This window comes from Cyrtonyx montezumae, unplaced genomic scaffold, assembly GCF_038088225.1.
Source record: "Cyrtonyx montezumae isolate F1298 unplaced genomic scaffold, pur_monq_1.0 scaffold_18, whole genome shotgun sequence".
Lineage (NCBI taxonomy): Eukaryota > Metazoa > Chordata > Aves > Galliformes > Odontophoridae > Cyrtonyx > Cyrtonyx montezumae.
The window spans coordinates 14,872,306-14,886,197 of record NW_027071914.1 but is presented as its reverse complement, the minus strand read 5'-3'; the positions used below and the strand labels follow the sequence as shown (position 1 = coordinate 14,886,197).

General features: G+C 44.5%; 1 protein-coding gene across 4 annotated transcripts in view; it reads right to left on the bottom strand.

Moving 5' to 3' along the window:
- Positions 1 to 12,504: 12,504 nt before the first annotated feature.
- Positions 12,505 to 13,892, bottom strand: part of LOC136047589 (core histone macro-H2A.1) — a 43,334-nt gene continuing 41,946 nt past the window's right edge. For all 4 annotated transcript variants that reach the window (XM_065734833.1, XM_065734835.1, XM_065734834.1 and 1 more), the window contains exon 9: positions 12,505 to 13,225. In XM_065734833.1, the coding sequence (XP_065590905.1) occupies positions 13,060 to 13,225 (166 nt within the window). In that variant the 3' untranslated portion in view covers positions 12,505 to 13,059. The remainder of the gene's footprint in view (positions 13,226 to 13,892) is intronic.

Genomic DNA, 13,892 nt, shown 5'->3' with positions numbered 1-13,892 from the left:
TAGGTTAGTAAGAAAACCACTTCATAGTGGAAGCAGATGACACTTTACACTGGGCCCAGAAGTTTTACCACCCATTGAAGTTCATCAGGTGCACTGCGAGTAATTTTATACCTCTGGGTAGAATCTGGCTCTCCTTGTCCAATGAAATACCAGTTCACTGAGTCACTGTAGAGGCTGCTCTAGGTAGAGATGTCACTCTTGGTTGAACTTATTACAGACATCTTTGTCTGTGATGCATCTTCAAGAGTGGACTTTTAAGGAAAGGCTGAGCCAATGTCTTACTGTTTGCAGGGCAGTTGATGTGTCCTGTCCTTGCAGAAGCAGTGGCTGCTCAGTGAAAGTATTCCTTTATGGCCACTGCCATTTATCCTTTCATTTTGGGGCAGCACTAATCTTTCTCCTTTTAGGGTGTGTCGGTACATTTACAGACTATGATAAGTTGCCTTGCATTCGAAGGGTTTACAACTGTATGTATATTTTTTGATTTTGGGACATATATAGATCATGTTAAAAACCAGAAGTTCATTGTTCAATCAATCAAGTTAATCCTGGTGCTCCTTGATAACTATAGCTATCACATTTCAGAGTGATTTTACTGGATATTACTGGGATTACTTGTAGTAGCCACTCAGTCTAGACAGGGGTTTCTATTACAGTGAACACAGACAAAAGGGTAAGAAATATTAATGCCCAACATCCATTACCACGCACAAACTGCATATCAGAGAGTGGATCCTGTTTGCCTGGCTGTGGTTCTCCCTCCCTTCTGTTTATCTCTCAGGAGGGTACTGCCTTTTCTTAATTAAAAAGAAGCAGGTTGTCTGAACAAAGAGGGGAAAAAAAAAAAGAAGGGAAATAACTGCTTGAAAGTGATGTCATTTAGAGTTAAGGGGAGATAGAGATTGTTTTTTTTTGATAAACTGTACCATTATGGAAAGATCTACGCATTTTGGCCTAAGAGTTGAGTTCAGGATGGCCTCTTGTGGCCTTCCTGCAGGGTCCTGATCATCCTTCTGAAATGAGCAGCTTAGAAGGCTGGAGGATCGCTGAGACACCAATCATTGTGAGAAACGTGGTGATGTTGATCCCAGGGCTGTCAGCAGGGCCAGGTAAAATTATTCTACCTGTTGTTTCTTAAACAAAGTCACTTAGAATGTGAAGTACTACAGGAATGCTGCTCCCTGGATAAAAGTAACGTGGCGTTGCCATGTAGGTCCCACCACTCCATGGAAGATAACTCTGCACTGGTTAGTACATATCTGCCCTAAGTAAATTAGGATACTTGGTAGATTAAGGTTTGATTGGTGATTGAGGTTATAAAATTAAGCTTCGGAGCATCTCAAATTCTCATTTTATGCTACTCCACGCATTCAAACTCGTAGTATATGGACAAACACTGTCTTTGCTGCTTGTATCAGAGTTTATTTTGGATATGGCATATTTCAGATTGTTGTCAACTTGCCTATCAAAACTGAAGCTCCAGCAGTTAGGCTCTTAATACAGTTATAAGAAGTGACTTTAGCAGTCTGTGTTGGAGCAGGGCAATGCAGCTGGATTCTTGCAAATTTTAGGCTTAATGACAAACATTTTCCTCTTGATGTGTACATGTTTATTTCATGGTATTTAATTAACCATCTGGATGGGAGATCCTGATTAGCTTCAGACAGTTTGTGAACGACTGCCTAAGAAATAGATGTTTAAATGAAAATTCATGGTGGCATTCATCTCAGCTATTCTCTTGGCAAATCTCTTGCTTTAACATCAACTTTCAATAAAGATCTGCCATCTTAAACTTCTGTTTTATATGGAAAAAATGCTTTTAAAGTTCTAGATTTGGAAGTTTTTACAGAGCTTAATAAAAATTCAAGTTTGGGGCAAAGAGCAGTTGACAGCTGTACTGGTGCTGATGGTTTCTATTTAAAAGCACGTTCCTTTCATTTGCTACATCTTGCAGCTGCTGAGAGTCTTCTGTCTTGCTTCCCCTATGTTTTTTTGCCATCTCCCAGGCATCAGAGAGAGGAGTCGAGTGCCTTCAACAGCGCCAATGGAGAGAAGCTGCTTTTATTTTCTCTCTTCCTTGACTCAGCTCTTTGTAGCAATGTGGGAATGATATAGACAAGCACCAGAGATGCGGTGGGGGGGAAAGATGCTCTGTAATGCTCAAAGTAGATATGTGTGCTCTGCTGTGCTTGAAAATCTATCAATGCATGCAAAGCAGCAGTGTCACTGGAGTACCAGGACTTCACATTGGAGAAATGCCCTCTTAATCCTTACCTCTGCTCTGTTATCAACCTACCAGGCAGCTGGGCAGAGTGTTCCCTTCCTCCTGGAGATGTTTACACTGTAAATTTATTGGGGCAGAGGCTACTTGCTATTCTGAAGCTGCATATTTTCTTGAGCAGTAAGGTCCAATAGAAACAGTGACTACGGTACTGAGGGACTCCTGCTAAAGGGGTATGTTCACATGTGTCCAAATGGAGATTATTTCTAACACCTACCACAAGGCCTTCATGATCCATTGGCTTTGGGATGACACAGAAAGGACAGGTAGGCAACAGCAAACCAATAACCAGAGTCAGATGTACTATTCTGGGAGAACAGTTGCAGGGGGAAAGTACACATAGGAATTTTATGGGTAGAACCTCTGCCTGGGGAGTTTGGGATCTGGCTCACACTGCTACTGGGTGTCTAGATGCCCCTTGCTTCCAGGAAGTGGTTAGCAACTGGAAGAAAAGGCAATCAAATGCTAATCTCTTGCCTAACTGGTAGCTGTATCTCTCTACCAGCTTAGCACTTTTGGGCCATATATCCATGTAGGAACCCCAGTTGTACTTCTTTTTATGTGTATTGACTTAGTGGAGTGCAAACATGTTAAAAAGTTCACTTTCTCCTTTATACGAGTCTATAAAAAAGCTCTTAAAATGGAGTCATAGGGTTTCAATGAGACAAATGAATGATCAGCCGAGACCCAACAGTTCTTTCTGATGGATTAGGTGCTTTACTGTGAGAAATGTGAAGATGCTGATCAGCCTGGAGAGTTTTCATGCCTCCAGCACTACGTAATGACACCAAACAGTGTGATGCCTCCAAGCTCTAATGGAAGGGGCGGGTAGGATGCAGTAATAGGCATCACTCATGATACCTGAATCCAGTTAAAACTATGTTTTCAAGAAGTCTCTAGGCAGCAGAGATTTCATGTGCATTTATGGGAATTTGAGTAAAACTGAACATATATGGTCCAGCTTGGAAATCTTTCTAACAGCTATTTAGGCACTGTCATGGGCAGAAATAACAGTAAACACGTGCACAAGTAGATCAGCGTGTGTTTTCAGTGCCTGCTTGTAGGAGAAATAACACATTAACATATTTTCTGAGTTTTGCAAATGCACTGCAATTCTGCAACTCAATAAACTTGACTTTATATGTTCTTACAGTGTGATGACACAGTATAATATCAAGATGGTTTCCAGTTGGGGTTTAGGAAGCTGTGAGACATGACAAAAGTGTTGGTAATGGAGGCATTTCAGCTCTCCAGCAAGGGATGTATCTGTTTACAAGACTTACCATGGAAGGGATCAGTCCTACTGCCAGAGCAATAAAACACACTCGTTGCAGTAGAACAGAAGCAGGTCGCAGCTAACCAGAAGGAATCATTTACTGTATGTAACCATTACATTTCACTTCTTCGCGTTGGAAATTTTGAGTTACATCCTGTCCCTTACACTTGCAGGTGTGTCAGCTCTGTGTTCGTATTGCAAACGTGAGCAGTCACAGAGAAAACAAAACGGAGTATTTCATCTGCTTCCTCCCCTCTCGAGTATTTTGGGGAGAGATAGACTGGCAGTGCAGTGTTTGGATAGCTCTCTTTTGAGAGGCTTTCTGCAAACAAACATGGTGAAAACAGGGAAATTTAGCTCAAAAACACCACTGTGTCTGCTAGGAGCTCCTGGAGGTTTTTACTCTGTGTAGTGCCTGCTGAGCACTGGATGCACCTGAGCTCTTGCTGAACTGTGGGCTGGAAATGGTTAACGAATGGCACAGGGCAAGGAAACCAGCATCCATTCCTGGCACAACTCCTGGGGGGACAAGAGCCAGGAACCAGGAGCTGAACCTCACTAAAAACAAAGGGCAATGCTGCTGAATGCCCGAGGACTGAAGTGCTTAGCAGTATGTCAAGGTGCTTGTGGTCCTTACTCAAGTGCAAGCTGGGAGACGTCTCTGTTTTCCAGAGAAATGTGTAACCAATGCAGTTGGTGAGCATTTATGTTGTCACTACAGTAGACAAATGTTATCTGCATAATTACAAAGTTGTGTTCTGATAGGGATCCTTATTTAAGCCTGTTACATGCTCCAGCAAAGCAGAAAATCCCTTACTGAGTACCGTTAATAATGGAGCATTAAGAATACACTGTTTTCTTTTCTGGTTTTATATACATCTATTTATTTTTCAAACAACTGTGTTTTGGTACTTTCTAGGGTTTCACTCCTGGGTGCTGGAAGGATCTTTCCCTTGGAGCTGACTATGAGAGGGAATGTCACTATGATCGTTTTGGTAATGTTCCCTCTGCCTTTCTGAGCCCGTCCCTCCTGCTGCAGTCTGTAATGGTCAGGGAGGAATGAGGTGGGAGACTGAGAGATTGGTGTTAGCTCTAGAAAGTGCACGTGGCCCAGGAGAGGCTGGTAACGTTCAGAGAGAGATTTCTTTCTGGAACAGTTTCCTTGTGGAGAAATTCGTGATACTGTGACAGAGGACTATGATATTCCCCAGCTTTCCTAAAGTTTTAATTTTTAGGTAGTCCTCTGTGGAGCCAGGAGTCGGACTTGATGATCATTATGGGTTCCTTCCAATCTGATATGCTATGGTTCTAATCTGTGATCCTCCTCGAGATCTTCTGAGTCAGTGAGATCAGCAGATCATGGATGCCCCAGGCATGGACCTTCCACCTACGTGGTATTCTGGTGATGCTGAGGCTCCCCTAGGAATCCCTCTGGGGATGTGCAGGTGAGTGAGGTCCTTGCAGCTCCTGGTGAGGCTCCCTCGGTGATATATATGGGCCTGAAGCCCCAGCTCTGCTCTTTCCAAGTGGGGAGAGTAAAGGTGCAGCACCCAGCACGGGCATGCCAACCTGCGATGACATTGGGAAATATGAAATATGACTCTCACATGTGAAAAGGGACGAGAAGGAGTGTGAACCCTTCCAAAAGCAGTGGGTGAGAAGGAAGGCAGATGGGAAGGGCAGGCAGGGTAAGCCTGGGTAAGCCCACCTAGAGGCAGCCCTGCTCCCAGGGCAAAACCTGCCTGGAGCCTTCTGGTACTGTTGCTTAGGTCCAGCACAGGCAATGGTGGAACATCAGCAACTAATAATAATAATAAGTCCACTATCAGTCAAGCTTTGTGTGCTCAGCCAGTGGGATTTGTACCCAGAAAGGCTGTGGAAGCTGTTCTTCGTGTGGAGCTGTACGTAACTGAGGTACTATGGTGATGCACGTTGGAAGAAGGGGCCCAGTTTCTTCCTGGGATTCCCACATGGCAGAGCACAGTTTCCAGTTTAAATCACAGCAGTCAGTAAGCAGTGGAAAAAGGAGCCTGAATCAAACCCTTTCCTGGGCTGGGTGCTTGCAGTGCTGCTGGTGTAACATTAATGTTACATGGCTTTATTGTGAACACGTGCACACTTGGATTTAAAGGCCAGTGGCAGGAGGGAAAACCTCTATCTTTAGCCAATACAAAGGATGTCTAATTACATCAGGAACAGCTGCAGTGCCCCTGAAAGGACAGAAGACCAGCTGATTTCTGCCATGCTTCCTCAGCCAATTGGCAACACCTGAACTGCCAGGTAAAAATCAGGCTGTGTGCTTTGTCCGAGTCATTAGAGCTCCACTTGGAGAGAAGCAAGCAGGGAACAGGCTTTGCTTCACTGCTTAAAGAGCTACTCAAAAAGGGGCGGGGGGGAAGGAAATAGATGGGAGAAATATTTCAGCCCAAAGTAATATTTACTTGGGTGCTTAAAACTTTGTAAAATGCCCCGGAGGTCACAAGCCATTCATCCTGCTGCGTATTTCTCTTTAAGAAGGTGCTTGTAAGCAGTGCTGGAACACATGTGTGATGAGGGGTTGCCATGGCAAACAGGTTTTGGCAGTATTTAAGACAGAGTTTTATAGCAGAGCAGAATAAATAAGCATTTTAAAGCCACATACAGTAACTTGTTGGCACATACATTAATGCTCCCAAGGGCTGCAATAACTTAAGCACCCTCCCTTTAAATATTTTTCAGAGTTTTTTCTTTTTTATTGACTACATGCATTTAGTATTAGGGCTAGGAATGTCCCATTTCCACCCCCTTTTGAAGTGAGTAATTGAAGCAAAAAAAAAAATAAAAAAGGAGGACTGTCTAATAAATCATAAAGGGCCATTGTATGGAGACAAGGGGGGCAGTTTTTCCCTTCCTGACATGCACTGGGATAAGCCAGCACGAGAAGACAGTGTGCTAAATCCCACCTTGCTCCCTCTAGACGTGGGGTAGATTGGTGCAGTTACATTTCTGATAGGGCTTGGATCATCAGAAATAGTTTCACAGTGTTTGCTGTCGTTTCTGTCTTGCTGTTTTACGTCACAGCAGCGAGATAGTGGCTTGAGTGTTAGTATTTTATGAGCCACCTGTTCTGTTCCCAGCTTGGCTCCCAGTTCCCACCAGTGAGTCCCCTCCAGATCTGGAAAGCCTCCCTGCAGCACTTCCTCGGAGCTGGGAGCAAAGAGGCAAATCTCTGCTTGTAAGAGGGCTCAGGTTTGTGGTGCTCTTAAAGGTGAACATAAATTACTCTTTATAATGAAAGCTCTGGTTTAAGAGTTATTAGTGTATTAGACCAGGCTTTATTAGCTCAGAGGTTTCGGAGCCACGTGGGAGGTGTGACACTGGCTCCCTCTTCTGTGGGAAGCAGTAACCTTTCTGTTTGGAGAACTCAGAAGCAGGCAAAGCCCACAACGTCTCCCCCATCCCCTCCCACCTCGGCTGTGCTGGCATGAAAGCGCAGACATGATGAGATAACGCCCAGCTGGAAGGCAGGTGGCACAGCCCTGCCTCTCCCCCTGGGGAGCAAAGGAGGGCTGAAGCCTTCAGCCAGAGCCTGGTGGTAATTGTTTCCTGTCCAAAAGTGGAATATTGGCAAGCGTGATGGTCCTAATTCTCCTTGTGTTGTGGGTGAGCTAGGAAGTTACCGGGGAAGGGTGACAGAAAGTACACACGCTCACCCTAAAAGAAGCTCTGCCCCCAGAAATACTCAGCTGCAGAAGGCTTTGTGTGCTCCTTGTGGTTTTAGGAGGACCAAGAGGAGCCCTGTGCTCACCAGAGCTGCTCGTCTCTCCTGATGTTTCCTGTACGCTCAGCAATTGCCAAACTGAGCTTAAATAAACTCAAGAAACTGGGGGAGGGGGAAAGTTGGTTATTTTTATGTGAAATTTATGTTTATAATGGCGCATGCTGATAGGTTCATTATGAGTTACAATTCGCTGAATAAAAGAATCCACCAGGGAGGGATGTTACGTGGAGAGAAGAGAAAGAAGGCAGGAAGGTGATTTCTATGCCTATAAAGGCATCTCCTGGGCATCAGCAGCGTTGAAGATGTACCACATCCTTCTGGTGCTTTGGATCTGTGTGCAATTAAAGCCTAGTGGAGCTGTCAGGGGCTGTTGACAAATATATTACGAGCAACTCAGGTTAAGCAAAAATTACTTACAATTAATCCATCCCTGCCCAATATTCCTGCTTCACTTCAGAAGAATGTGCCAGGAGGACTGAGTACAAACCTGACAATGTTAGGGGAACCTCCTCAAGGTGGAAATTTGCAAATAGGGCTACTGTAGTATGTAATGAGAAGCTGCAGGGCTTTCAATTATCCCACATAGTCTGTCTCCTTGCAAGTTGACTGACAGCTAATTATGCTGGTGCCATTTTTTTTTTTTTTTTGGCAGTGGAATTTAATCTCCCAGATGGAAAGCAAATCAATCTGCCCATCGCTGCAGCTGAGGTATACTTTGGCTCAACTTTAATTTATTCTCTGAAGCTGAAGGAGGCTGGTCATTTCAAGGTACAGAAATATCAGATTTCTCCTGGTAACCAGGATGGTAAAAGAAATAAAATAAAATAGAATAAAGAAGGGAGAGTTGGGATTTTGTGGGTTACACTGTGAAATGCTGTCCTTTTTTTTTTTTTTGTATTAGGAAACGGCAGCATCATCTCCCCTTGATTCCTGTTCGTGGAGTCTGACAGGGAAGAGGCATTTAGGAAAGAGGTGCTAGTGATAATGGTTAAACATGAGTTGTGGAGGCATTAAGTGGGATTCTATGGAGGAATGAACTAAATCTCTGAAGAACTCTACACAAAAAGGAATTGGTGGCAATTTTCAAGCACTTTAGCCAGTGTGCAATAGTCTGGTTCCCATTGGGTTTCACGCCAGGGATATAAATACAATCTTTCTACTTACCTGAACTCTTCAGGCCTATCAATTATGCTGCTCCCTCTGAGTTGCTGTTACAGCTGTAGGTATTACTGTCCTCTGCAAAACCATTGCAGAGCAGAGTATGTGACTATAGTTACCACGGGCTGCAGACCTGATCTTTGAGTGGCCAGGCACCTGCAGCTCCTGCCACCGACGTTTTTCAGGCTAGAAACCCAATGTTAGCCCGGATCAAGGGGAAACGAGCTCACAAAAACTTGAGGTTAACAAACATAGGGAAATTGGAGCCTGATTTTTTCTGCAGACTTCTGCTTGTTTGGCTAACGAGGAAGGCTCTCCCCTTGTCAGGCTGTATGTGGTACCCACATTATCTGTTCTGTCTTCCTTTCTGGTGCACTGAATTCTTAATGTCTCCGATTCATTGGGTGTATATACTTTGGCTTTGGGGAGTTTACAGACCAAAGAGTTCCCGATTCCTTTTCACTGGAAAAAAAAAGAAGCATTTCTAAGAGTGCTTTGCTCATGCCTGGTGAGTCAGACTGCAGCCTCCTTGCACTTGTACAAACACTTGGCTGTTTCAGTGCCTTCACTGCGCTGGGTCTGCAGGTGGGAAGATGAGAAGCTCTCACGTCCAGCTGTTGATGTCCATCTCTTTATATTTTCACACAGGAATTATAACCATTGACGCTGCTGCTCCCAGTGAATCACAAAATGATCTTTTACAGTTATGAAACCTTGTGGAAGCATTTGTTCATGACAAACCTCTTCAGAACAGATGTTCTGATGCTGTCCCCTCGGGTGCATTTATTACCTCGCTGTATGTTGTCCTCCTACCGTGTGATGGTTGAAGATGGAGTGGGTGCAGTGCTCATGCAGTTTGTAGCACAGAAGAGAGATCATTTAATAGATGATCAGAATGCCAATGGATCTACACTGTGAAAAGAGTGATTGGTTCCCGGGGAAAAGCACTGCAGGAGAACCAGAATGAGGGACAGAAAAGTATCATCGTGTGTTTTGTAGTAGAGATTTGTGGCTGTAATGCCACTTAGATATTTGTATCTTCAGACTGAAAATGGGGATCAGAGTGGGGACAGCTCCCACTGTATTTCTGTAACTCCTGGCACCCACATTCATCGAGATTAGTCCTTACTTGGCCACTTGTACCAATGCCCCAATCTCTGTGTAGTGCTGGCTGCCCAAGGAAGCAGCAGAACAGGAAGAGCTGAAGCAGACAGGTTTGTTCCCAGGCTTTGCCCAGGGCACGTCTAAGAACAGGGGGAGATCTCGGTTAAGGTTGCAGGGCAGTGTGGATGTTGGAGCCTGCTTGTACCTCCGGATCTGCCAGAATGCTAAATCCAAACTTCTGAAAAGTTGAGATCTAGGAAAGAGCTGAAGGAAATGCAGCAAGATTTGTTACCGAATCTTAAATGAATCAGGAAGGATGGAGGGCTGATTCTGGTGGAAGGTAACATGAGACTGAATGTCTAACCTGTCCATCACGGCACTAATCATCCAGAAGACACATCTGCACTGCTGTTACCAAATACTCTGCCCTCCTCCAACTGTTTGAGGAAAGTAAAGGTTACACAAATGTTGTTATTCATTGCTTCCATTTCTCAGGAGGGGGGAAAGGACTTCAGGAAGGAAGGATTCAAAGAGGCAGATGAGCTACAGTGTGATTATGAATTCTTCCCCTCCAGTGGGGAAAAAGGAGAGACCCTGCATTTGCATTCTTGCTTACTTTCTCTCAGGGGCAAAGTAACACTTCTGTCAGCAGCTAATTGCATCTGAAACCCAGGCTGGCAACCTGACCACGACTGTGGTAGGGTAATTATACCTGCTCAACTAATCATACCACCTGACAACTTAGGATGAAGAAAGCTTTGGGAGGATGATAGTCTACAAAATTAGGGGGAACTGCTAAAGTAACACAGCTTCTGATTCACCCAGAGGACAGTATTACAATGCATTGCCTACAGGAGGAAATGTCAGTGGACTAAAAGCAGAATAGTAGTGGAGAGCAAGACTTGAGGCAGTGGATGGAAAATGCTGCTGGCCACAATGCTTTCAACGTTTTAAAGTATTTAGAGAACATCCATTTTAACTGCTGTTTTCAGATGAGTTCCCTAATGGACCACAGCAGTGAGAGAACAAGCAGTGAGGACAAGTTCACTGAGACTTTCTGTATGTGGCCTTCCTTAAATGAGGAATTGATTTTTGCAATTGGAGCTCACGCGTTTAGCTGTTAAAAATGCTGGGAAGACAACTCCCAAAACGGTGTTGTTTTGGTCCCAGTACACATTAGTGGCAATTTCTTCTGTTTTTCTCATTATGCATGTAACCAGATATGTTTCCTTTCAGTTTTTTTGAATACATGCCACCGTCTATGGCTGCACCACGTGGCTGAGTTCAGGCTTGTTCTGGCATCTTTAGCTTCTCCCGCTGGGTTGCAGGACTTCAGAGCAGTGCTCTCCAGGCTGCAGGAAAGGTGAGTGATTCAGTGCAAACACTGAGGGCTCAGGAGCTTTTGCATGAGCGCCAGGAAGGAGAAGGATGCTCTGGGATCTGTAGGATCCAGTGATGCTCACTGTAAGCGATGTTCCACAGCTGGGTTATAGAGATTGGGGATCTTGAAGCTCTCAGGTTGGGGCTCTGATTGCTGTGAGAAACGGCAGCATGTGAGAAGCATTGGTAACTGTTTGTTTCCTGTGGAACGTGATGCTGAGAGCTCAGATCCTCATCAGGTGGGAGCTCTTTGTGGAGATGTTCTTAGTTCAAAGTTGGCACCTCCACATCTTGTGTAACGGTGTAGAAGATCCGTAATCTGTTGGGTGCACACGTGTTGGGATGTGCACTCTCCTTCTGTAGTGAAAAAGGAAGGGTCCTTCTCACACCAAGTCTTTCCTCGGGACCCTCATTCCTGCTTTGCTCTGCTTTTCAATCCTTTCAGTGACACCTAGTGACATTTGTGGGAAGTGCAGCTTCGCGTTTTGTCGGGAACCAAAACAACGGTGGGAGTGCACAGTGCACAGTTCAGCGCTGCGGTACTGTACCTTACTCTGCTGAAGCCTCTGTCGTTAAATACTGACACTGGATGCTTTCCGGCCATGTAAAAAAAGTCAGTTTGCTTTCACAGTATGGTCAGACACTTCACGTGTTTGACACGCAGCGTTCATTTGCCCTCTGCTGCTGACTCTGTGTACTCGCGCAGAACAATGCTGTTCTTCAAATTTTGCCTTCCAGTGTTGTCACGGTTGTTCCTCGAGAGCACTTCACTCAAACGCTGAAAGTGTTCACAATCCTATGCAAAAAAATTCCCCTCCAAGCTCTCGCTGCAGCTTAAGCTTTACCTGTGCTGAATATTTGGTACTCAGGATATACAGTGAGCCCTGAGTTCACTGAAAGCAGTCGGATATGTTCCACTCATCTCTCTGGATCAGCTCACCCTGGATGCGAAGCACTCTTTCATCAGCAAATGAAGATTTTAATAGAAATGGAAAACGTCTGCCTACTATCTAGAAAGCAGTCTAAAGACTTCAAAGGAAGAGCTTCCTCTTCAGAGAGAGCATTCATATGCTTTTGAACGTGTAACCTTTCCTTTCTCAAAGTACAAAAACAAGTGGCTTCCGTAAGGTTTATGTTGGTATGGATTTCAGCTGTGCAGGCGATATGGCAGCAAACCGGGCTCATAAAGATTTGGAAATAATACAGAATGCCTTCAAACAACCCACTGTTCAATGACTGGAACGAGTTCAAAACAAACCCGAGGCCTTACTTGATTTAAAAGGCTGGGACCTCTCAAACTAAGCAGCCAATTAAGTCAGCTTCTTCCACGGGAGATCTGAAGCGTCAACTGGAAAGTCTGAATGCTCACAGAAGAAAGGGTCAATTGTGAGAGTCACTGAGCGCACAGACATCCACGCGGTGCACGTAAGGATCCCGTCATCTCCAGACCAGCTTCCAGGCCACTGACTGACATCTGGGCTAATTCTCACAGCTAACTTCTCACCATTTAAAAAATAAAGAGAAAAATTCCAGTACGCCAACAGCAACAGTTCCAACATTTTACTAAATCAATTCACACGGTTTCAAAATTGTAAATAGAATTAAGGACAAGAGGGTCTCTGTATCTTTTCTTCCAGGTTCATCATTAAGACAATAAACGAACACAAATCAGGTTTATAGCATCTGTTCTTTTAAAAAATGAGAGGAACGCCACTCGATGTATTGATAAAGCACCACAACACAGTTACAAAATAGGGTCGGCCTGTTTCTTTCACGAGTAAAAGACTACATTTTCCTAACAGCTTTCTGCTTTCAATCCATACTTCATTAAAATAAAACTATAAAATCTCCTAGATTACACTAAGTTCAGACGATGCCTGGTATACAGTGCATTAACAGCAGTAATGCCAACTATCAGTGCCAACATAAAACAGTTTAGAAAGTAAAAAAAAAAAAAAAAGTAAAATAAATCCAAAAAAAACCCACCTTTATTTCCCTAGATGAGCAAAGTTTAAAATAAGGGACGTTCTGCTTCACAATGAGTTAAGGTTTTGGAGAAGAGGAAGGGGAGGAGGGGGTTGGTACTGCAGCTTCCTATGCTTAGTTGGCATCTAGTTTGGCCATTTCCTGCACGTAGATCCCTATACTCTCACTGTCAAACAGCACAAAGTACACCGTCTTGATTGAAGAGGACATCGTTGACACAAAATAGCTGGAGATGGCTTTCAGGATCAGCTGCGCGGCCGTTTGCTTTGGAAAACCGTTTCTAGGAGGAGAGAGAAACAAAAGAAAATCGAGTCGTGCCGAACAAGCTTTGGGTAGCGTAAACTTGCACGGAATGCTCGGGCTTTTCCCTAATGCAGCACAGTAAATAAAGCTACGAAGCTCGTGTTTACCATCTGAATTAGAAGCTACAAAGTTGTTTGTTTAGGCAAGACGTTCAAACAGAAGAAAGCATTCCCAAAATACAAAGGCAGAGCCCACATGTGTTAATGGGCTGAAACTTTCAATAGCTGCTGGCTCCATTATTGCCGCTTAGCAGACAGGTCACCCAGCGGCCAGTCAGCTCAGTGCTCGGAGCTGCACGGCCAAAGCCAGCCTGAAAGCAAACCAACCACAGAAGGTAAAATGAAAGGGACAGAGAACTTCGTCAGTGATGGAGCACCTGGTGGGAGGGCAAGGCCAACCCAGGGGAGCTCATGGGTTCATTAGGTTGAAAAGGACCTACAAGATCATCTAGTCCAACCATCCTCCTATCAGCATCCCTACCCACTGAACTACTAAATCAAATCCCTTAGCACCTCATCGAAACTCAGCTCAGGTGCGTGCAATGCAGCTGAGCGCATGGAAGGGCTGGAGCCAGGATCCACCCCTTCCCAGACCTCACTTAAGGGTTGGCAGTGGGGGTAAAGGGATCTCACTGGAGATTCCTG